Raw genomic sequence first — 21,774 nt, forward strand, 5'->3', positions numbered from 1 at the left:
AGAGTATCTAAGGAAATGAAGCTTATTTTAATTTCCATTAGGATTAGGTTTAATAATGCAAATTGGATTAAAGTCCCTTAATATGAAGGGAAGTTTATCCAAGTCCAATCTCAATTTCTCTATGTCTCCCCCCTATCAAAATGCAATTTTACAAACAAACCCTTTAACATATAATTATAGAACACCTAAATGAAAACAACTCAATTGTATTGACTATTGAGAAAACCCTTCATCCATAGCGTAACGAGAAGTCCTTCGCGTAACGAGAAGCCCTTCGCGTAACGAGAAACCCTTCGCGTAACGAGAAGCCCTTCGCGTAACGAGAAGCCCTTCGTGAAACGGAACCCATATGATCTGCAAATATCATCATCGACATAAAAACAATAAGATGAACAAAAAATGAACCAATATGAACCAATATGAACCAATATGAACCAGTATGAACCAATATTAACAAATATGAACAAATATGAACCAATATTAACAAATTTAATTAATTTAGGGTTAGGGTTTCATTAAAAAGAACATAAATCGTGAAATGAAGATAATAGACAATAAGAAACATAAATTCATTTAGGGTTTTTAGATAAAGATACTGGAAACATGAAAATAAAACCATTTGGGTTAGGGTTAGGGTTTCGAATTAAGAAATACAAATAAGAACATAAATTTGTTATATAAACATAGATTCAGGGATGAGGTTTCTTATCTTTGTAGATTCAAGGCATAGACGAAGTCGTTGTCGCCGAAGTTTCGCCGCCGCCGCCGTTTCGCCGCCGACGAACAAGAATAGAGAGAGAAGAGAGAGAAACGAAATGAAGAAAATGAAAAAATTTGAGTATATATATTCACACTGTTTCACTTCGCGTTTCGCGAAGTCCCTTCGCGTTACGCGAAAAGGGTAATTTCGTCTAAAAAAAATAAAGTGGTCACCAGATCAATTTTATTATTGGGTGACCACGGATGCAAATAACCCCATTTTTAGGGTTATTTCGTCCAATTTCCCCTTTACAGGACAACCACAAATTCATATGTTTAAAGTCAATTATAAATAATCTTAAAAAATACTAAAGGACAACCACAAATTCAACACACTTTACAGGTCATCGTATCTCAATTTTTGAATTTATGGTATACTTTATATATAATAAATTTATTTGGAACTTCAAATTTTATTTACTTTATTTATCTACAAAATTAGGGTTGGGAAATTGAAGTATGGAATAATGACTGAGAAAATGAAAAAAATATAAAGAAGAATAATAGATACAGAAATTTTATTATTCTTTTAACCAATCAGATTGAGTCACCTCTTCTGAATTTATATATATATATATATAAATATATATATATATATATATATTTATATATATATATATATAATTTATTATTCAATATAGAGAAAAAAAATAAAGATATTTTTTGTCAATAAACACTAAAAAACTGTTTTTTTTAATTATCAAAATCATGATAAAACCCTAAACCCTAAACAAAACTCTTAGAAGTTCTAAATAACATAATATTTGATTCTAACTTAAAATATTTTAAATTAAGATAATGGTTATGATTACGAAGATTATGTGAACTTTTTAAATTAATATATATATATATATATATATATATATATATATATATATATATATATATATATATATATAACTATTGTATATGAAAAAATAAAATGAAAAAATAAACTATAAAAATAATGGGAAATCTCCTTCAAACACTCTTGACCTAGATTTGTATTCTAAGTACAATCGTCCTTTTAACTTAATCAACATTTTTTTTTCCACTTGTTCGGACTTATTGATAGGCTGATAGAAATCTAGTTTTATTGTACCATTTAGATGCATTCCATTAATAATGAATTCTATTTCTTAAGGAAAGCCTGGAAGGAAAGGGCAAAACGAGGTTGTTCGTTTCCAGTCTCAACCTCCAATTCAGAACGTTCCTTTCACAACGGAAGACCCATATCTTTCGATTATAAAAAAGAATTAAACATTTTATTAGTTCATGAATCATGATAATCATTCGATCTCTAGGAATATGGATAGAAGAAAGAAAAAGAAAGATCTATTTTTTATTTTTTATTGCTCTTCCATTCTTTCTTTTCTATTCGAATCAGAAAAAGAAAAAAAAAATTATTTCCTTCCTGATAATCATTTCTTTAATAAGAATGAAAAATGATAATGCAATAATTAATTAAATGGGGTTGATTCCTAATCACTTGAATTCTAAATTTAAATATGTTTTTAACTTAAATTAACATGGAAACGTGTCAATTGCAGTATTTATTCCAATTTCTTGCTAAGAAAGTTCCAAATAATTTATTTTTTTCACCACAAAGAAAAAGCCTCATATTATATATATTTTTTGGCCCACTGAAACTGACATGTAAAATTTTTAATTATTATTTTTGTTTGTTTTTAAATAAGAAAAACATCTATTTATGGGTTTTCCGGGTCCTCTCGTTAATCTTACAATTTATAATTGTTGGACATCTCTTTAGACCATCTCCAACCCACAAACCCATTCCTAAACCCAAAATGCAGTAAATGTCACTTCAAACAGTAATTCATCTCCAACTCAAAAACCCATTTTCAAACTCAAAAGAATATTCTTAGAATATTCTTTTCTTACACTAACTTTTTAACCTTATTAATATTATCTATATATTTATTAACTTTACATATTTAACCCTAATCTTTTTTTTATTTTTAATAAAATTAAAATAAAATTAATTATATATCAATAATTCATACTTAACATATAATTTAATAATATATTTAAATAAATAAACATATTATATTAAAATTTAAGTTATAGAATATAACATAAAAATATATAATAAAATAAAAAATAAATTAAATAAAATTTAAGTATAATAAAATTTAATATTTAATTATAGAGCAAATGAAATGTTTCAAATAATTCATATAAACAAGTTTAATATTTAAATTAAAGAGTATATATATTTCAAGGGCTTATTTGAAAAAGTATAAAAAAAATTTGGGAAATGAACAGTAACTACGCATATATGGGTTTTTTTGTTTAGAGAGAGAGTAAATTCTCATTTTGGGTATGCGTATGGTGGCCGGTTGGAGCAAAAATGGGAATGCGTTTGCGTTTTGGTGTCCGGTTGGAGATGGTCTTAGGAATATACTTTTAAGTATTTTTTTTTTTTTTTGTTAAAACTTAGAGTAGTGATGAAAGTTGATTAATTATTAAATTTCTTTGAAGTGAATTTGATTCAGCTTATAAATATATTAATTGTGAAATAAATTTTTACACAACTCAATAAAATTTTAAGGTAATTTAAATACTTAAAATAAATTTTAAAAAAAACAAAGTTTACTTATTTTATAGCCTTTAAAAAATATGTATCCTATTGTGTTTCTGATTTATTTGATTTTGTTGATAAGCATTTTTTTTTTTTGCAACTTTTCGAATATTATGAACAACAATATAACCCATACATATATATATATATATATATAATTGTCATGAATTAATTGAATGTATTTTATATTTGCTAAAAGGAAATTAATTGATTTGATTACAAGTCAGATGTATATATCGTTCTATAAAAAGAAGAAGAAAATGATATATATATATATATATATATATATATATATATATATATATATATATATAAATATATATAATATTTAAATATAATGAGCATATATTAATTATTTATTTAAAATTATTAATTTTTGTTACATGATTAATTAGTTAGGTTGTGATCTCACCTAGCAAAACGCCAAGATCAAACCGGACCAAAGTCTTGGTCTCTGTAGTTTATTTGTAGCCGCCATGATTTTAGACTTATTTGAAGATATATATATTATATTATATATTAAAAGGAGACAATTAATTAATATTAATTCTCTATTCCCAAGCCCCAACATATGAGGGGCCAAAAAATTGAATGACGTTCAACCAAATATTTACCGATATTTTATAAAACCTACCGCATCTACTACATCACATGCAATTTGTCTTCTTTAATACATATTTTTCCTACTTCACTTAAATATTATAATTTGTTATTTTTTAATAAAATTAACTTTAAAGTTTATCAATTTTATAACTAACAAGAGTAAATATCAAAATATTGTCACCTTAAAATAAAATGAATCATATCTTTAATAAGATAAAAACATAATACATTTATTCATTCTTCTAACCTAACGACAAAAAGAGGTGGATAAATTTTGTCCGTAAGACAATAAATTTTGCGTCTATTAAAAGGTTAAGTGGTTGTAGATTTTGTATTTAACCCGAGAGAATTAATTGCACTTCAAACAGAATATATCATTCTAAAAAAACAAATTAAAAAATCTCAATTAACTAAAATATAAAAGAAGTTTTAACCATTAATAATACTATAGGACCGACACTGATACTAAATAGGTTTTTATAATGATGGTAGCGTGACACAATTCCACAAGTCATCTAATATTCTCCATAGGTCTTGTTTTTTATAAAAATAAAAAACTTTTTGTTATATTATTTAATATTTAATGTGAGTTTTCTCAACCTAACTTTCTTTGGAGAACATATTATTATTGTAAGAGAAAGTCGTCTTGGGAAGGGCAGGTGAGAGACAGGCCAGAAGTCACGTGCTGTACGAAATCATCTTATAAATATCGTTTATATATTTGATTGGCTGTTGTTTAATTTTTTTTATATTTTTATTAGTTAAATGACTTAAAATCATCTCATAATTTAAAATTTAGTAATCATACTCGATCAAAACAGTAAAGTATATTTTTATCATTATATATTTATATATTAAAAAACACAACTGTTCAAAATCACCGTGCATTAACAATTTTTGAATAAATCAATAATTATTTTAAAAAATTCCAATTAAAACAAGCTCTAAGTGTATTTGATTTATTTTCAAAAATAAAATAATTATTATATTTTGAAAACTATATAATTATTTTTTAAAACGTACATGTATAATGAAAATGAGTAAGATACATGAGAGGCAAAAAAAATAAAATCATCGAACATAAAAAAAAATTATATATAAACAAATTGTCTAATTGATTATCGATTAGTTATTTGAGAAAGAATATTAGGTCCAACAGACTTCACCAACATTTCAAAACGAATATTGAAAAACGTAAACCAATTTTTTATTTAAAATAAAATATATAATAAACCAAAAAATAATTAGAATAATTACCGATATCTAAACAGATTATATAATTATAGAGGCTCATAATAATATTTGAGTTTCCATTGTTAAAAATAAATAAATAAATAAAACTTTGCAAATGGCAATAAAATAATTAAAATCTTTGGCCAAAATCAAAATGATGGGCCAAGACTATTATTGGACATGCACATTAGTCCTTAAGCCAATAATTATGACATTGCATTTTTATTTCATTATCTAAATTAATTATGATTTATATAATAGTGCATGTATCAAATAAAATAAAGTAAATAAGAAAAACACTCTAATCTAATAAAGTTAGAATCACACTATAGTGATCATGATGTAAACGACATTTTTTTTAAATAGTTTTAAAATTTTAAATCCACAACACTTTTTTCACAAAATCTTGTAATACACTATCACTTAGCAAATTAATATTCAAATTCCTTATATTTTAACTTTTTTGAGTACATATAATTATTTATTTTAAAATGACATATTTATTAATATTGATAAGAATTATTTAATTCCAACGAAAAACATATATGAATTTTTTATTATTCAATATGTTATTAAACTCCTGATTCCTCATGAAGAACGATTAACTCACGATCGACTCTAACAGTTTTCCGAAACGAATATCAAAAATCGTCATAATAATAGTATTACGAATTGGACAATTACAATTTTTGAAAGTACAATAATTTTTTTCCAACAAAATAGTTTAACAAAAAAATAATTGGAATGATAACTCAATTATATATGTCTTCCATATTAGTTATATCAATCAAAATTTCCCACAAACTATTCAAAGATTTAGGAATCACCTAGTAATACTGTACAAAAGACTTCAGATACTAGTCACCCTCGACAATGCAAAGATAAGTGGTTGTCGATCTAATCTTCTCATGACACATACGACACAGACTAACCATAATACAATATTTTTTCATTCACATATTATTTGTAAGAGTTTCGCTGTTAATAAACGTTACGATTAAATATTTGGCTCCCAAAGTTTCTAAAAAAAATAAAATATTGACCTTTTATAATTATGATAAGAAAATAATATATTACTGATAAGTTTTTATTTTTATTTTGAGATAACTAATTAATTTTTTAAATAAGTTATCACCACATTCCATAACAATGTTAAGACGTAACATTAAAAGCAGTTAATTATTAGTTTAAATCAAATAGTCGAAGCTTTCCTAAGTTTCTAAGTTCGAGTCTTGAGATGACATGTCTAACTAAATTGGTTGAGTATATGCTTAATTCGATAGAGGACCCAACGTTTAAAAAACAAAAGATAAAAGCTTAACTCATTTTTTCTGAAAGTAATTAAGTTAGCTACATTTCGGTAAACAATTTACAAGTTTTAAAATATGTCTAGCTTTATCATTCCATTATATTACAGATATCCTATTCCTTTATACGATTAATTAATTACACAAATTAACATCTAACATATTGATAATGACAGGTGATATTGTTGATTCATGAATCAATATAGGCCCTATTTTATTTAAACTTTAATTATTTGTAAGAATTTTATGTCCTAGGTATCACTTCATTTTTTTTTTATTAATTTGTTATAAATTAGTCAATGCTATATTTGAGAGTTTTATATTTATAAAATATAAAAAAGGAGATCCCATAATATTTTTTTTTATTGTTAGGACAAATTTTTGTGTAATAATGTCAATTCAACTTTTCTTTTAGTGTAAAAGGTATAAAATATGTTATCAATTTATTTTTGTTTGTGTTATAAATTTGTTTTTTACTAAAAAGTCCAATAACAATCAATAATAAATTATACTTTTTTATTTATCTTAAAAAATTATATAATTATATATTTATATATATAGTCCTTCAATTCCATCAGTCTGGAAATTAAACAAGTGAAAGTGATAAATTGCACTGAATAGAGGAGGGAGAGAGAGAGAGAGAGAGATAGATGGAAAAAAGCCATGGAATGAATAGAGGGGCATGGACAGCCATGGAAGACAAGATTCTTGAAGAACACATCAATGTTCATGGCGAAGGGAAGTGGAAGCATCTCCCCAAACGGGCGGGTACGTAATTAATTAACAACTAGGTTAGATTAGATTAGGTTAATTAATTAAGGTTAATGTTATTTGTTTGATCATGAAGGTCTTAAGCGTTGCGGTAAGAGTTGTCGGCTAAGATGGCTGAATTATTTGAGACCAGATATCAAAAGAGGCAACATTACTGACGATGAAGAAGATCTCATCATTAGGCTTCACAAACTTCTTGGAAACAGGTTTTGTTTGTTTACTATTATTATTTTATTTGTATATATTTTTTTTAAAAAATTATTGAATTTGTTGGTTGTTGCTGAAGATGGTCATTGATAGCTCGAAGGCTTCCAGGACGAACAGACAATGAAATTAAGAATTACTGGAATACAATCATCCGTAAAAGAACAAATAATCAACCACCAAACAAATTAATAATAAAACCAACTCTATCATCTGCGATTCGAACCAAGGCATCTAGGTGCACTCGCGTCTTCATCTCAACCCACGTCACTCCTCAACAACATCACGCGCCGCCTCCTCCTCCGCCGCCGCCGCCGATATCCACCACAGAAACGGAGCCTGCACTTTTGCCACCTTTGATCTCCTCCGGCGAAGATAATCCGACCATGGCCGATGATGATCTGATGAATTTTGTGATGGACGATGATTTCCTCACAGATTTTTTTTTTGAAGATGGCTTCCAAGGAGATGGCGCCGCCGCCGCCATTAGCTGCTCTTCGGCCGACCCAATCTCTTACGGCGATCTCATTTTTTCTGATGAGCTTAAGTTATTCGGGTCGGATTATGTAAACCCGGATATGTTATGGTTAGGGAATTTACCACCGCAGTAACAATAATAAATTAATAATAGTAATGTAAATAAGTTATTACCCTACTGCCAGTGCTATAAATAATTAAATATAATAAAGATTCCTCCTAATTAATAGTATATATGATCTATCATATTCCTCCTAGCCAAATGTGTCCAGCTCTAAAATTAATAGCAATATTATACTATCATTTTAATAATAAAATATTTACTACAAATAAATCTAATTTATAGCACCTTCATAATATTACTGTATAAATTAATTTCAATTTTACTAACAAATACTTATTTATTTAAGAAACTACTACATTTGAATTGCATGCACCGAATTAATCCAAACCAAAAAATATAAAATTTGTATAAAAAGAATTTTTTATTATTAAAGTTTGATATATGATCTTTTCAAATAACAGAACTATTCATATCTTTACTCATAATATATTAAGAGTAAATTTAACAACATATATCAACTAATTGAATGTTAAGTCTTTGTTTAAAATTGTTATTATATTGAAATTTATGTAGTTTATTTTGTTTGAATATTGAAAATGAATGTTTGAATGTATAAAGTTAGATATTTAAATAATGATCAAATTGACTCAATATATATATAATACATGATCGGTTGAAATATAGTGACTAAGGATGATTTTGATATAGTGTAACTGGCATGATAGAACTTAGCTATGTATAAATTAATTTATCTACAAAACGACCTATAACTAATTCGATCCACAATCACCCTAATTAGCATGACCTAATAGTTAACCTCTAGTTAAACTTAAACCCTAATAATTAGAATCCAACCTAGGACATTTTGTTTTTTTAATTAAAATTCTTTCTATTTTAGTTATCATAAAATAAAATGTTATTTTTTACTTACGCCATTTACAATTTTGAATTATTTAAATAAATAAAAAAATAAACATTATTTCATACTCGCTCTCAACTATCAAATCCCTCAATTTATTAACCAAAATACTCTTTTATCACCTAATAAGTCTTTATATGTATAAATTATAATGTATAATTATTAGCATAATTTTATTTTTTAGGGAGCTCAATACATTAGTTACTAAAATGTGGACCACCACCAAATAATAGGTCACATTTTAAACTGTTCAATCACAATTTTTAAAGTAGATATCTTTAGATCTTAGTATCCTTTCTTCCCAACCCGAGTAAGAAATTGCTTTAACTTTATGATGGTGCCCAGGGAAAAGTCATCCAATTCATTCTATTATTGATTAGTTATTTTAAATTATATTTTTGTTATTGACTTTTTTAGATATATTTGTTAGAATGGTAAAATATAGAATATGTAGCATATATTACATAGATGATTTAAAGTTAGTATTATGTTTAAAAGTAGTATAATATTTTCTCTCTTTTGTCTTTTGCCATACCTTTCATTTAACACAATTTTAATACAATTTATCATTTTAAAAATTAAGTGTTTCTAAATGAGCTAATTATATATTGCTGTTTATTGCGAACATTCCACTATAAGAAAGGTTGGTATTTAAGCTATTATCAAATTTTTTTGTTAGACATATTCACTGGCAACACTCTCTTTTCTAAGCCATAAAAAGGAAAAAAGAAGTCTTTTAAAACTACAACTAGAAAAAAGAAAAAGAAAAAAAGAAAAATTTATAGGCAGAAATAGACATGTATGAACATTAAAAGCTTAAAGTAATGAAAATGGTGAATTGGCAGTGAATTTAACAAGTACCAAAAAGAGAACAAATATTGTGAGATATTAGCTACCAATATAATTAACAAGCTAGGGTACTCATTCATGTGAGTGTTCACATGCAATCAAAAAAATATTTTAATCTAGCTAGGATAATAAAAGTGTTAAGCTTTCATTGGAGGAGGTGTCAATTTAATTTAATTAAAATGGTGTAAGTTTTTCAATAATTTTTTATTACTAAATTTATCAACTAATCTTATATACTAGGTTTTCCTTTTCCAATGTGTATTTACTATAAGTTGTGATCACTATTATATATAATCATATAAAATCCAAACAAAACAAAAACATCATATTTATTTTCATTGAGGTGGGTATTGAAAGGTAATATTAACAATTTTGATGTGTTCATTACAAGTACTGTCATATCCTGCCACAATTTTTTTCATTTATATCAAAATCTTAATAGGTAAAACAACAATGATATTTACAAATATAGTAGGTAAAAAAAAAAAAAAAGACTTACCAAGTTATGACATGATTATCATAAATTTATCAAAATGAAACTAAAAAATAAATGAGACAAACATCAAGATTCAATAGAAGTCGTACGAAATCAAATCATCGTTGATCCTAACTCTCTTAGTGTTGATGTTCATCTTTTCACTTATGCGAAATCATAGCTTACATTATTTTGAAGTTTACAAAACTATATGAAGTTTACATTTATTCTCCTTTCCTTTTTCTTCTCGAAACTCCATTTTTTAATAACTACCTCAATATGATAAGCGCAATCTCGTAACTCGACATCCACTTCTTTCAGGATTGCTGCCTCCGGGGACCTTGGTTCGACAGATTCATTATCCCGAACCTCAACACCCACAACATTATATGGGAAGTATTGACTTTTATTAACATATTGATGATCTAAACGTGCAATGTTATTGACTTTGATTAACATATTGATAGCATATTGATGCAGAAGTAAGGGAAGGTTTTTTAGATTAACATATTTGGTTATTCATATACTTTTGTTTATTTTCTACAATGCATTCTTTATGATCCTAGCTATAAGAATAAATCTATTGAAATTGATATTTTGTTCCAATCTTAGGGTTTACTCTTGTAAGAGATCGGGTTTTATTTTTATTAATTAATTAATTAAAATGTGGTTTATATTATCAAACTTAAATACTAAGTGAGTTTTTTTTTTGGCCAGAGTGAAGATTGATGTTACATCAAAACTTTTGATAAAGAGAAATTGAAACATTATAATAGACTTTCTTTAAGCTACTACCAGAATCATAATGGTGTTAATAATACACATGAGAAGAGAAAAAAGAAGAGAAAATATTGAAAGGGACTAACATTGAAAGTGATATTGACAAGGCCACCATTGGTAAAGGATTCCATCTTAAAGTGGGCATCATCTATTATTAGGAAAACATTTATTTGAAGCACTTTCTTGAATTTGGTGAAGAATGCTCTTCATCATCAGTTGAGTAGTGGATGTCTATGTTTCTTATTTTGAAATGAAATAATAACTTGTAGTTTGTGTAAATCAAATGTAAACAAACTTGTTTAAGAGATTAAAGATTTTTTTTATCAGATTTTCACTAAAAATGTCTTAAGGGTGGGAACTATTACACTTTAAGGGATCAAAAATATTGAATTCAATTTTCATTAAAAACATTTTAAATTAAGGTGAATTACTATTACTCTAAAGAGGAGGTTAAAAACTTAAAACCAAACACTATAAAATATGCATGCCCTACAAGAATTAGTTCATGGTTGAATTATTTAGTGCATTATAGAGTTTAGCAACTTGCATATATATATATATATATAAAAGACCTAAAAATATGGTTTGAGTTTTTAATGAAAATAATGTTTTCATAGCATAATCATTTTTAATATGATCATAACTATTTTCTATAACAAATTAAACTAACAATCAAACCAATTTCAAACAATCATACCACTTTATATAATTTTAAGAGAGAGAAATTGCATCACGTGTCACCCTCATTCACTACAAAAATAAATAATTAGCCAAAAGGTAATTTGTGTTATCCTTAATTAGTATAATAATGTGAGAGTTTTGGAATTAGTACTGACAGTAAATCATTAAACAATTTGTAATCATTTCAGGGAGTATATAATAAGTTCCAAAAGAAAGGGTCAAGCTTTTTAATTTATAAATTAGAAAATATGTTAAGGCGTGTATGTTTTACCCAAACTGACAAACCATTCTTAAGAGATCAGCTAACAATACTATTCACAGAGAAGGATTACTTACTTACAATATCTGATCAAGATTGGTATATCCTAAGAGACCAACTTACGTCCTGTCTACAAACAGGACAAAGTGGTGTCGAATACCGACCAACCGACGAGGCGCAACGCGAGCAACAAACCAAATGCCCACAAGGTACAAACGCAGACTTTCTCCTCCTTGACAAACAAATCACGCACAACTGCCCATCCGGGATGGGCTCTGTATCCTCATCATCCCCCTCCTCCGCGTTTGCCTCATCCCGATCATCATCTTCACCGCCATTTTGCTCTTGTGCTCGCCTCTGTTGCTTCCACTCTTTCCATCTAGCCCAGTTCCTGAAATCAATATTTCAAGCTTCAGATTATTTGATAATGTGTTTTGCACCTTATTGTTCTTTTACCTCACAGCAGCATAACCAAGTACCCCAATCGCGACTGAACTAAGAATAACACCACTCCATAGTAGATATTTAACCTTAGAATCAAGGTCTGCCACTATTTCATCCTTGCTCTTCTCAGATCTGTAAAGGACCAAATATAAAAAATCAAAGTAAAACTAGCCTTGTCCAGCACCATTGATAATATTTCTTACAAGAAGCAGGGAAGATCCTTGCATGATCTGATTTCTGCTATTCCATCCTTCAAACTAAGGTTTCCAACTGCAGTTATGTCCTTTCCTAATGGCAGTATTTTTTCTTCCTCAACTAACCCAACCTTCAAAATTCACATCCCACCATTGATAGAAAACAAAGAATATTCAGTTTGGAAAAAAAATTATCTACAATAATAATATTTATCCTCTTACACTTACAGGGTATTCATGACCAAAAAGTGCTTGAACGAAAGTAAAAGGAGAAGCATCAACAGGTTGTAACTGATGAAAAGCTGTCACGAGTGGTAAAGGATGATTTGAACCTTCCATGTTGACAATTACATAATCACTCTGTGGTCCCCGACCACCTTCAACAAGGACAAATGGAACCTGCATAGTAAATAAAACTTGAAACGTCGTTCTAAAATGGTACACTCGAGAGCATAATTCAGTTTGCATAACAATGACTTGTTAATGAAATTTGGGCCTTCCCTAAGTAGACCTCTGTGTAATAATATCTGCCTTTTACCAATAAGACACAAAAGACAGCAGCTCTAATGACTCAGTGAAGAGCGTATAACTATGAAACCTAAGAGAGAATTTGCTCCCGATTCAAGTGGGATGGAAGTGAAGTGAGGAGAAAGCAGATGAATTGTATATCACCAATAGGGAAGTCAATCTTATGATATCCAAGTTACGATGGAAAAGGTCATGAATGTATAACTATAAGATTGAGGAATCAATCTTTACAAGTAGTCATGTAAGCCCAAATGCAGAGAAAATGGAAGACTGACTATTTCAATGGTTAAACAAGTAGATGCATACACAAGCACAATAATAGCTAACCAAACAGGAAATGAAAGTAAAGGTGTAATCCAATTTATGTCATATTTTCTTAATGGAGATATATGATTCATTACCACCATCCAAATTAATTACAAACTACATACTTCATTGAGTTGTGTTCAGTTGCAACATACCATTCTTATTGACGAGGATTCTTGTTCTTCCAAACTTCTTGCAAACATAGTGCGGAAGAAGGCAGTCCATCCAGAGAAACCCCGCCATTTATTGTATATCCACTTAAATGTAGAAATCAAGACAGCATCAATATGAGAATGTAACAACAAAAACGAATTAGCTTTCATTAACTCCTCAAGGATTCCATTGTCAAGCACATAAATATCTGTATCTGTATATGTTATGGAAGGACAATAGAAGAATGACTAGAGAAAAAGATCATAAGCTGCAATGTCTTGAAGAAAACAGAAAATGTACAAAATTTGCAATTTTGCAACACAAGTGAATTAATCTCTACATACCCAACAAGACGAACATTCATAAACATAATTTGCCATGGTGTAAATGAACATCCTAGATTCTTCAGAACAAAACAAAAACCTAGATTACCTTAACTGATCTCTGTGAGATAACCCCTTTCTCGCGGGATTCATGAGAAACTAGAACATTAGGTAAGGTCCTCCAATTTCTATCAACGGAAGATTTGGATTCAACGACGCCATGTACGACCAAAATATCTTGAGGGTCCGATGATCCATCGGATGAAGAGGTGGCGATTGAACGGAGGTCGGAAATCTGGACAGAAGGGGCGTGACGGATTTTACGGAGGGCGGCGGATGTAGTCTTGAAGCTGAGGACGCTTCGGACAGCAACGTAAGCTATGGCTAGGCCAAGAATTGCTCCATCGGCGGCTAGGGCTACTTGTGATAGAATGGCAGCAGCAGCTTGATCGTCTACGGACATAGTTACAAGTATTAAAGTAAGTTGTTCACAAATCACAAAGTCAGGCAAAAGTTACAGAGGGAAAGAATGCCGGAAATCAGAAAATAAAAAACTAAAAAAGACGATCACTTCAACCAGATAGATGATGAATCGTTCTTTCGTCAACAATGCCCGATTCGATATATAAAGAACATCAAAAAGACCCTTGTACTCTTGGAAACTGAGCAAATAAATTCATAAAATTTTAAAATAATCATCCAAGTCCTTGTACATACTTTAAGTAACATTTATTTAAACCCTAAATCACAACATATTTTAAAACAATCTAAATTGATACAATAAGAGGCTTATTTATGGTTATAAATTAGGGTTCTTAGTTCTTACATCACAACAGATTAATTAAGCAAGGAACTAATAATAGAGACAAGAAAAAAAAGAAAGGCAAGAAAGAACCGCGACAGAAAATATAATATAGTCATTGTACATTTCTTATAAGTCTTTTAAATAAACAAACAAACTTTTCAGATATTTCATAAAGAGCCACGACAGGAACATAATTTTCACATAAAAACTGTTGGTGAGCTGGAACTTGGTCACACTCAAATCTTTATTTTCCCCTTCTCAACATACATGGAAAATACTAGGAAATTTACGTGCATGTGGTTAGAACATTGGAAATATTGGAAAATAATGGTGATAGCAAATCTCACAAATTTCATTCATACTAAAAATACATTAAAATGAGATAAGAACAACTTAGAGATTATGGTAAAATTAAAAATTAAATTACATATATTATGCTGTTAAAATGCATTTATTTGCAATGCAATGCAAGAAGCCCTCATTAATTGATACCCATCATTTCAAAATAAAAAAAAAAAATCTGCATGAGAGGTGATAAAAATTGACAAAGGGAGGTGTTATCCTTCTCTAATTAAATAATAATAATAATATCATCAAACTCTTGTAAAATATTCACCACTGACACAGTAATATATTCTTTCCCTTTGAAAATTAAAAATGAATATTGCACTGGACATGCAAACCAATTGGGAATTCGGACTAGTCTCCCAAGTTCTCACTCACCGGAAATTTGAGTCGCTGTGATAATTGATGTGTTGCTATTTTTCGATGAATGTTGTTTAAACGGATCATAGATAACTTACGATAAATTACGTCTCTTACGATAAATTACGTCTCGTAACTTTAAGTACGTATATTTTTTAAGGGTTTTCATCCTTGGATTGTAACCTTCGCGATTAATTGGACAAATGGAATAAATTTTATCCATTCAAAAGTTGGTATATTTTGATGCTTCAATTATTGATAGGACAATAATATTATATTCGAATATGGAACTCTCTCTACTAGTGGCCAACTCCAACCACTCTTCCAAGTTCCATCTCATCCATCTAGTTTAGGTTTATCTGTTTATGTTTTATGAATCTTTTTCTATGACTATATTTCATATTCGATCAAATAAATATAAAGAAAATTAAACCTAATAGAATATAATTTAGTGAAACAACCAGAGTCATTCTTTCTGTGTTTCAATTACCAAAAGATTATATACATTTATCTATCTATCTATTTATCCATCATAAACAAAGTTGCATTTATTCTTTCTTTCTTTCTTTCATCAACTAAGCTCAAAATCATGATCATCATCATCATCATTTCCTTTCTCCCATTCATTTTTGTTTTTGCAAATAACAGGGAAGGATAATGACGAATCAGTACCTAAACTAGACAAACTAGCAGCTATACAGCTTTGATCACTAATTAGTAGATGATCAATATTTGATTCAAGTACTTCAATACCTTGTCCCACGCTCCTCGGAGCTGATCTCAAGGATCTAATAGGCGAATTATCAAGGCTACGAAGGAGAATCTGTCTCATCGCGGCAATCAAGTCAATCGTTGGATCTGAAATTGGACCTTCAGAGGAGATGAACTTCTTACAGAAATTTATATGCAGAATTAACGCCTCTTCCGTTGTAATCAACCTATCGCTCCTTATGATCTCGTCTTTTACGGCTTCTGCACAAAGTCCACAGATCCACTTCCCTTGATATCGCTCTCGAATTCTCTCTATATATCCCTGCGTGCATTCCTCCCTCAATTCGCAGCACTCGCATTCCGCAAATTGGACTAGCTTTGTTGATGATGATGATGATGGAATTGGAACAGATATTTGTGATTCAACCGCATCGCTCACCACTGTCACCGTCGTCGTCGTAGACATCATCGCCGAATACAATAATCTATCTATCTATAATGAAAACAAATTGACTGATCATGATCGAGAAACTGAAACTAATAATGCAATCTCTACGCAAAAATATAAAACGTGATACGATCGATCTTAACAAATAACAAAACCTAATATCATCATCGATCGATCGATCAATCAGAGAAGCACTCCAACTACTCAGTTCATAATGAATTAATTACCAGAAGGAGAAGGAGAAAAACAATTCAATTAGTGGCGGCGAATCAACTTCTGCAACTGTTTCGGAAAGAAGAAGAAGATGATTCAATCCTTTCTGTTAGTTATCTCTCCTTCTTCCAGTAGTATCCTCCTTGAACGGTGAGTTCATCATGAGGAAGAATAACGTCAAGAACAAGAGGCATTTGATCAGCACTAAAGGAGGAGATCGAACTCGATCTTAAGTCTTCTTCTTCGTTGATTCTCGCAATATTGAATCAAGATCAGTTGGCTCCTCCTCCACTCCACTTGCTTTACCAATATTACATCATTTTAGAGAGAGAGAAGTGTATATTGTAGAAAGAGAAGGCGTGCGCGTAGAGGAGTATTTGTAGTGGAGGAGAAACGATATTCCAATCATTGGTTGTTTTGAGGAGGAGGAAAGATAGTCTGTGACGCACCACCTCACTGATGTGCTACACCCTCTGCCAGATCACATCTTGCATTGCCAGCTCGACCAATTTTTGTTTTTTTTATCCCAATAATAATACTTGCTCATTCTACTTTATTTTAATTCAATTATGAAAAAAATATACTCAAATAGCGTTATTTTGTCTTTTTATAACATTTCTTTACTTTTTTGGGGGGAAATATATTTCTTTACTTCACTATATATTATATAAGGTAGTTTCGTGGAAAAAAAAGGCCAAACAAACTGTTTTTTTTTTTTTAAATAACCATAGATCATACACGCCCTTGACTAATAATGGTTTTCATTTATAATATATTTTTAATAACAATGAGAATAAGGGTTAATGATAAAATAATGTATTTTGTAAAGATAAAAAAAATGTGTGTTAATTATATATACATATAATATAAATTAATGTGTCAAAGTGGTTTACCTAAAAATTAAAAATCATCTATTTCGACTGATCAGCTAGGTGCTAGAACATAATAATTTGCAATCCAAAAGATTTTTGTTCTGAATAAATACATGCATATCAATAATTCAAATAATGTTGGAAATTATACATAGATATTATAAATAGTTGGAAATTATTTAAATAATCAAATAAAATCTTAGAAAATCAATCAGTAGATCTCAAAATAAAAGGCGATCAATCTCTTTTGGAATTTCTGGAGATTTTTCTTATGTGTTTTTTTAAAAGATCCCACATGTCTTTTTATTTTTTAAGATCCTAATTCTTTACTCTTATTTTCTTCTATAATGTATTTAACATATTAATATCAAATTACATTATATATTGATGGAAAGTTTAGATCAATGGTTAATTTGTGTCTTCACTCCAAACAACATTTGTTTTATTATTATTATTGAACTAATTTATCATCAATGTGTTTTATGAATAATTTACAAAGTTTATTTTTAAAAATTTATTGCTATGTGATATTAAAATTTATTTGATTATGGCCTCCACCGATCATTGTCAATTTGATCTGTTAATTATTTATAACACATTCAGACATGAATTTTATGTATTTTTTTATTTTTATTTTACTTTTTAATTTATGTTATTCTTCTTGTAATTTAATTTTTGATTTAACAGACTTTTAATTACAGTACAGATGATAAAATAAAAGGAAAAATAAATAATAATTTCTTTGAATAAATTAAATCTTTGTCAACATAAAATATACATATAAAGCTTTTATATCCATCTCAATATTTAATTATATATTCTTAATTATATATTGTTCCTTTTCAAACTTATATATATTTTTAAAAGTCAGTATTTATTAAAAAGAACACAATATACTTTCAAAATGTGGTATAAAAGAGAAGAAAAAAAATAAAACAATAAATTTTAAAAGGAACAATATATAATTAAGAATAATTTTTTTTCTCAAAAGATTTTTCCTCACGGGTAGCAGACCACATTCATGGTTCTTTTAAAGTGTAACAAATGTTTTAACCTTTTAAATTTTATTATTCTTTAATTCTTTTTAAATATGATTAAAGTTAAGTATTCAACAATATTAATATAGTTCAAATTGGTCATAATAACAAAAATTAATATTTAAAAGGCTGAAAATATAATAGAATGAAAATGTTAATTATTTACATGTTATTCCCATGCATCTTAAACATGATTATGTTTACTATTTTATATATTGTAATAAAAATATTATGATAACTCTAATTTATTAAATTACTTGCATTATAAAAATCATTTAAACTAGACTTTATATAAAAGATTTTAATTATATTATATATATATATAAATATTTTATAACATATAAAATATAACTTATTTAAATTTCTTAAGGAAAGTGATAGAAAAAAGAAATTGGGATAGGGAATGAGAGAATAAAAAGATAAATCAGTTGAAAAAGAAGAAGTAGAATGATAGAATAAAGAAATAAATTTTATATTTTTTTAAATAGAAAAAAAAACTAACAAATAAAATAAAATAATAATATGCAAAATTATAAAATAAATAAATAAATGAAAAGAAAAAAAAGAACATTAATGTATTTGAGTGGGACCTATCTAATAAATTTGATTGAATTGAAATTATTTATCAACAACTATCAACATCATCATTCATCCTTGCACAAATAAATATTTTTGTCTTTGTCCGACGATGACTGACCTTCATAACTGGTCAGTCAATAACTCAATACCAAAGAATATAAAATAACCCCTTGGACTTATATTAAATTGTCATATAAGTCCTTAAAATTCTAAATACAATTTATTTAAGTCTTCACCACGAGCCTATTTAAAATAAATTAATATTTGAATAATTCAATTGAAAGTAATAAAGATATATTATATTCTAGAAATATGTTCTAAGTCATGGTCCATAATACTATTTTTTGATATAAAATTTATGAATCAAATTATTATAATTGAATAATATTATTAATAAATGTAAATTGAAAAAGCGTCCACGTATTATACACGTAAAAGTGGCATGCAACATTAATCCTTTTTCATTTTCATGTGTGTGGATGCTGTTTTGATAATAATAATAATAATTAACGTGATCATAAGGAATTTTATGGGTCACAACTTACGTGTCAAGCATCTCTAGATACTCCCCAGGGCCACTAACCTTTTCATGACATTTCATCAACTTAATAACAACGAATAATTATATATATTATATTCTTTTTCAAATAATATATATAAATAATTAAATTACTCTAGCAAACTAAGTATGGAATATATGTATATATATGCCCTGCTGTATAGAATTTGGTCTTATATTGCATGTAAATTCTTTCTCAATAAAAAAAAAACAGCTAGTCTAATTATTAGGAAACATAATTTTTAAATAGAGTGAATTGAAATTTAGGACATATTATTTTAAATCTCAAACTTCGGGTTATGTATTGTTAAAGTTATACTAAACGAAATTTTATTTTTAACGGTTTCAAACGTGGTTCACTTAATAAGCTTGAGATATTTTGGATTTTTGATAATAAATTATTAAAACATTTTTATTTATTGAAAATTACAATTTAATAAAAATAAATTGATGATATTTTAATTGATTGAAATGATTTGGTGGTGAATGAGAGTTATGAACTTATTTGTTAACATGAACACTACTCATTGTAAAAGAATATAGAATTTATTTAGAGTTCAGATAAAAAAAAATATCAATTATTCCTTAAGATAAGGTGAAATATGATTGATTGGTATTTGGTTAGACGGAAGATTTCAAACTCAAAATGAGTTTTTGAAGTCCAACTCACATCCATCCTCAAAAGCATAATGGGTGTTTTACCCCATTATCTCCAATAAACGCAATATATAGTCTATTGGGTTCAAAAACTCCATTTTAAAAAAAAAATTAATTAAATCATTTAACTTTTAATGTAAAATATATTTAGTTTTTTATATAATGTTTTTATATGTTAATTTTTTAAATTTTATCCTATACTTTTTTTATTAATATTTTCTACTTATCATTAATTCATAATGATGAACAAAATTAATAAAAATAAAAATAAATAAGTTTGTTAAAATAAAACAGAAAAAAAAAACATATAAATAATTGGTATGAGTTTATCATAAAAAATCAATATAAAACATGTAAATTGAATATTCATGATTATTTCAACATAACTTAAGGATTAGTTGAAGATTTTTTTGTTAAAATTATTTAAAATTATTAATTAAAATATTTTTATTTTATATTTTATATAACACTTTCTCTACTATTTATCTCTGATTTTACTATTGACAAATTTCTCTTTCACAGAAATGAAGTTATGGAGAGTCTATTGGGAGGAGTCGGGAGGATACTTGTTGGCCACTGTTGCCCGTAAACTAGTTGGCCTACTCTTGGCTTGGCCTTTGCAAGCCGCGAAAAGATACTTCATTCATGTTCTAATGGTTTACGAGTTTACTAAATCTAAAAATAACTAAAGAAAGAAAAGGAGAATTTTATCCTATAACCTCTTCTCCCTGTTTCTGATACAAAGAAACGTGTTCATAATTTGTTAATATATGTCAGGCATGACTATTTATGATCAAATGCAAGTTGCTCAAGTTAAATGTCCTATAATACCATATGCTTAGGGTTAGGGAAGCTTCATCTATGGCTTCAGTCTTACTTGTTGTGGGTACTAAAGGATGCATAACTGTTTACCCTAGCAATTCTCTCATGATTTACCTGTCCTCTAATGAATTTAATATTCAGGTCAATCAACTCGCAAAAACTGAAAAATTATAAATTGTTTGTTTTCGAAATACACTGAAGAAACAATAAATGTCATCATGAAGTGTGTGGAAATAGACTATTTATTAAGTTGTCTCACAGTAATTTGGAATGATTGATTACGCGGTTAATTCTGATAAGTAGTAGCAAGGATGATCGGTAGTTATTGTTTTACCTAAGTTAGACACTACTTCGAAGATCTCTCCATTTATGAACACGTTTCTTTGTTTCAGAAACAGGGAGAAGATGTCAGAGGATAAATAATTTGCACAACGGTTTTCGATCCGAATTAATCTA

At 28.0% G+C, this 21,774-nt stretch overlaps 3 protein-coding genes across 4 annotated transcripts; 1 reads left to right on the plus strand and 2 right to left on the minus strand.

Moving 5' to 3' along the window:
* Positions 1 to 7,089: 7,089 nt before the first annotated feature.
* On the plus strand, positions 7,090 to 8,131 carry LOC124915334 (transcription factor MYB1-like). Its single transcript, XM_047456028.1, has 3 exons — positions 7,090 to 7,251; positions 7,331 to 7,460; positions 7,541 to 8,131. Exons 1-3 carry the CDS (start codon positions 7,134 to 7,136, stop codon positions 8,067 to 8,069), a joined length of 777 nt encoding a protein of 258 aa, XP_047311984.1. The 5' UTR covers positions 7,090 to 7,133; the 3' UTR covers positions 8,070 to 8,131.
* A 3,637-nt stretch (positions 8,132 to 11,768) lies between these two features.
* Positions 11,769 to 14,498, minus strand: LOC124914875 (E3 ubiquitin-protein ligase SPL2). Its single transcript, XM_047455494.1, has 6 exons — positions 14,020 to 14,498; positions 13,590 to 13,691; positions 12,829 to 12,999; positions 12,610 to 12,731; positions 12,419 to 12,538; positions 11,769 to 12,353 (listed from the first exon to the last, which is right to left on the minus strand). The coding sequence occupies exons 1-6, from the start codon at positions 14,371 to 14,373 to the stop codon at positions 12,053 to 12,055; spliced, it is 1,170 nt and encodes a 389-aa protein (XP_047311450.1). The 5' UTR covers positions 14,374 to 14,498; the 3' UTR covers positions 11,769 to 12,052.
* A 1,359-nt stretch (positions 14,499 to 15,857) lies between these two features.
* LOC124915546 lies at positions 15,858 to 17,134 on the minus strand. 2 transcript variants are annotated; one of them, XM_047456286.1, is made up of 2 exons: positions 16,807 to 17,134; positions 15,858 to 16,620 (listed from the first exon to the last, which is right to left on the minus strand). In XM_047456286.1, the coding sequence occupies exon 2, from the start codon at positions 16,598 to 16,600 to the stop codon at positions 15,992 to 15,994; it is 609 nt and encodes a 202-aa protein (XP_047312242.1). In that variant the 5' UTR covers positions 16,601 to 16,620; positions 16,807 to 17,134; the 3' UTR covers positions 15,858 to 15,991. The 2 variants fall into 2 exon arrangements, with proteins under 2 accessions (XP_047312242.1, XP_047312241.1); XM_047456285.1 differs by having other exon boundaries at positions 15,858 to 16,624.
* Between the last annotated feature and the right edge of the window lie 4,640 nt (positions 17,135 to 21,774).

The sequence above is a fragment of the Impatiens glandulifera genome, chromosome 9 (assembly GCF_907164915.1).
Source record: "Impatiens glandulifera chromosome 9, dImpGla2.1, whole genome shotgun sequence".
In the NCBI taxonomy this organism is placed as follows: domain Eukaryota; kingdom Viridiplantae; phylum Streptophyta; class Magnoliopsida; order Ericales; family Balsaminaceae; genus Impatiens; species Impatiens glandulifera.

What these genes read in the sequence shown, in the direction of transcription:
- LOC124915334 (XM_047456028.1), top strand. Translation starts at nt 7,134, where the DNA reads ATGGAAAAAAGCCATGGAATGAATAGAGGGGCATGGACAGCCATGGAA. An exon ending in GCATCTCCCCAAACGGGCGG is followed by an intron (nt 7,252 to 7,330) that starts GTACGTAATTAA and finishes TTGATCATGAAG; the next exon opens with GTCTTAAGCGTTGCGGTAAG. An exon ending in CACAAACTTCTTGGAAACAG is followed by an intron (nt 7,461 to 7,540) that starts GTTTTGTTTGTT and finishes TTGTTGCTGAAG; the next exon opens with ATGGTCATTGATAGCTCGAA.
- LOC124914875 (XM_047455494.1), bottom strand. Translation starts at nt 14,373, where the DNA reads ATGTCCGTAGACGATCAAGCTGCTGCTGCCATTCTATCACAAGTAGCC. An exon ending in AAGGATCTTCCCTGCTTCTT is followed by an intron (nt 12,539 to 12,609) that starts GTAAGAAATATT and finishes GGTCCTTTACAG; the next exon opens with ATCTGAGAAGAGCAAGGATG. An exon ending in CTTGGTTATGCTGCTGTGAG is followed by an intron (nt 12,354 to 12,418) that starts GTAAAAGAACAA and finishes TATTGATTTCAG; the next exon opens with GAACTGGGCTAGATGGAAAG.
- LOC124915546 (XM_047456286.1), bottom strand. Translation starts at nt 16,600, where the DNA reads ATGATGTCTACGACGACGACGGTGACAGTGGTGAGCGATGCGGTTGAA.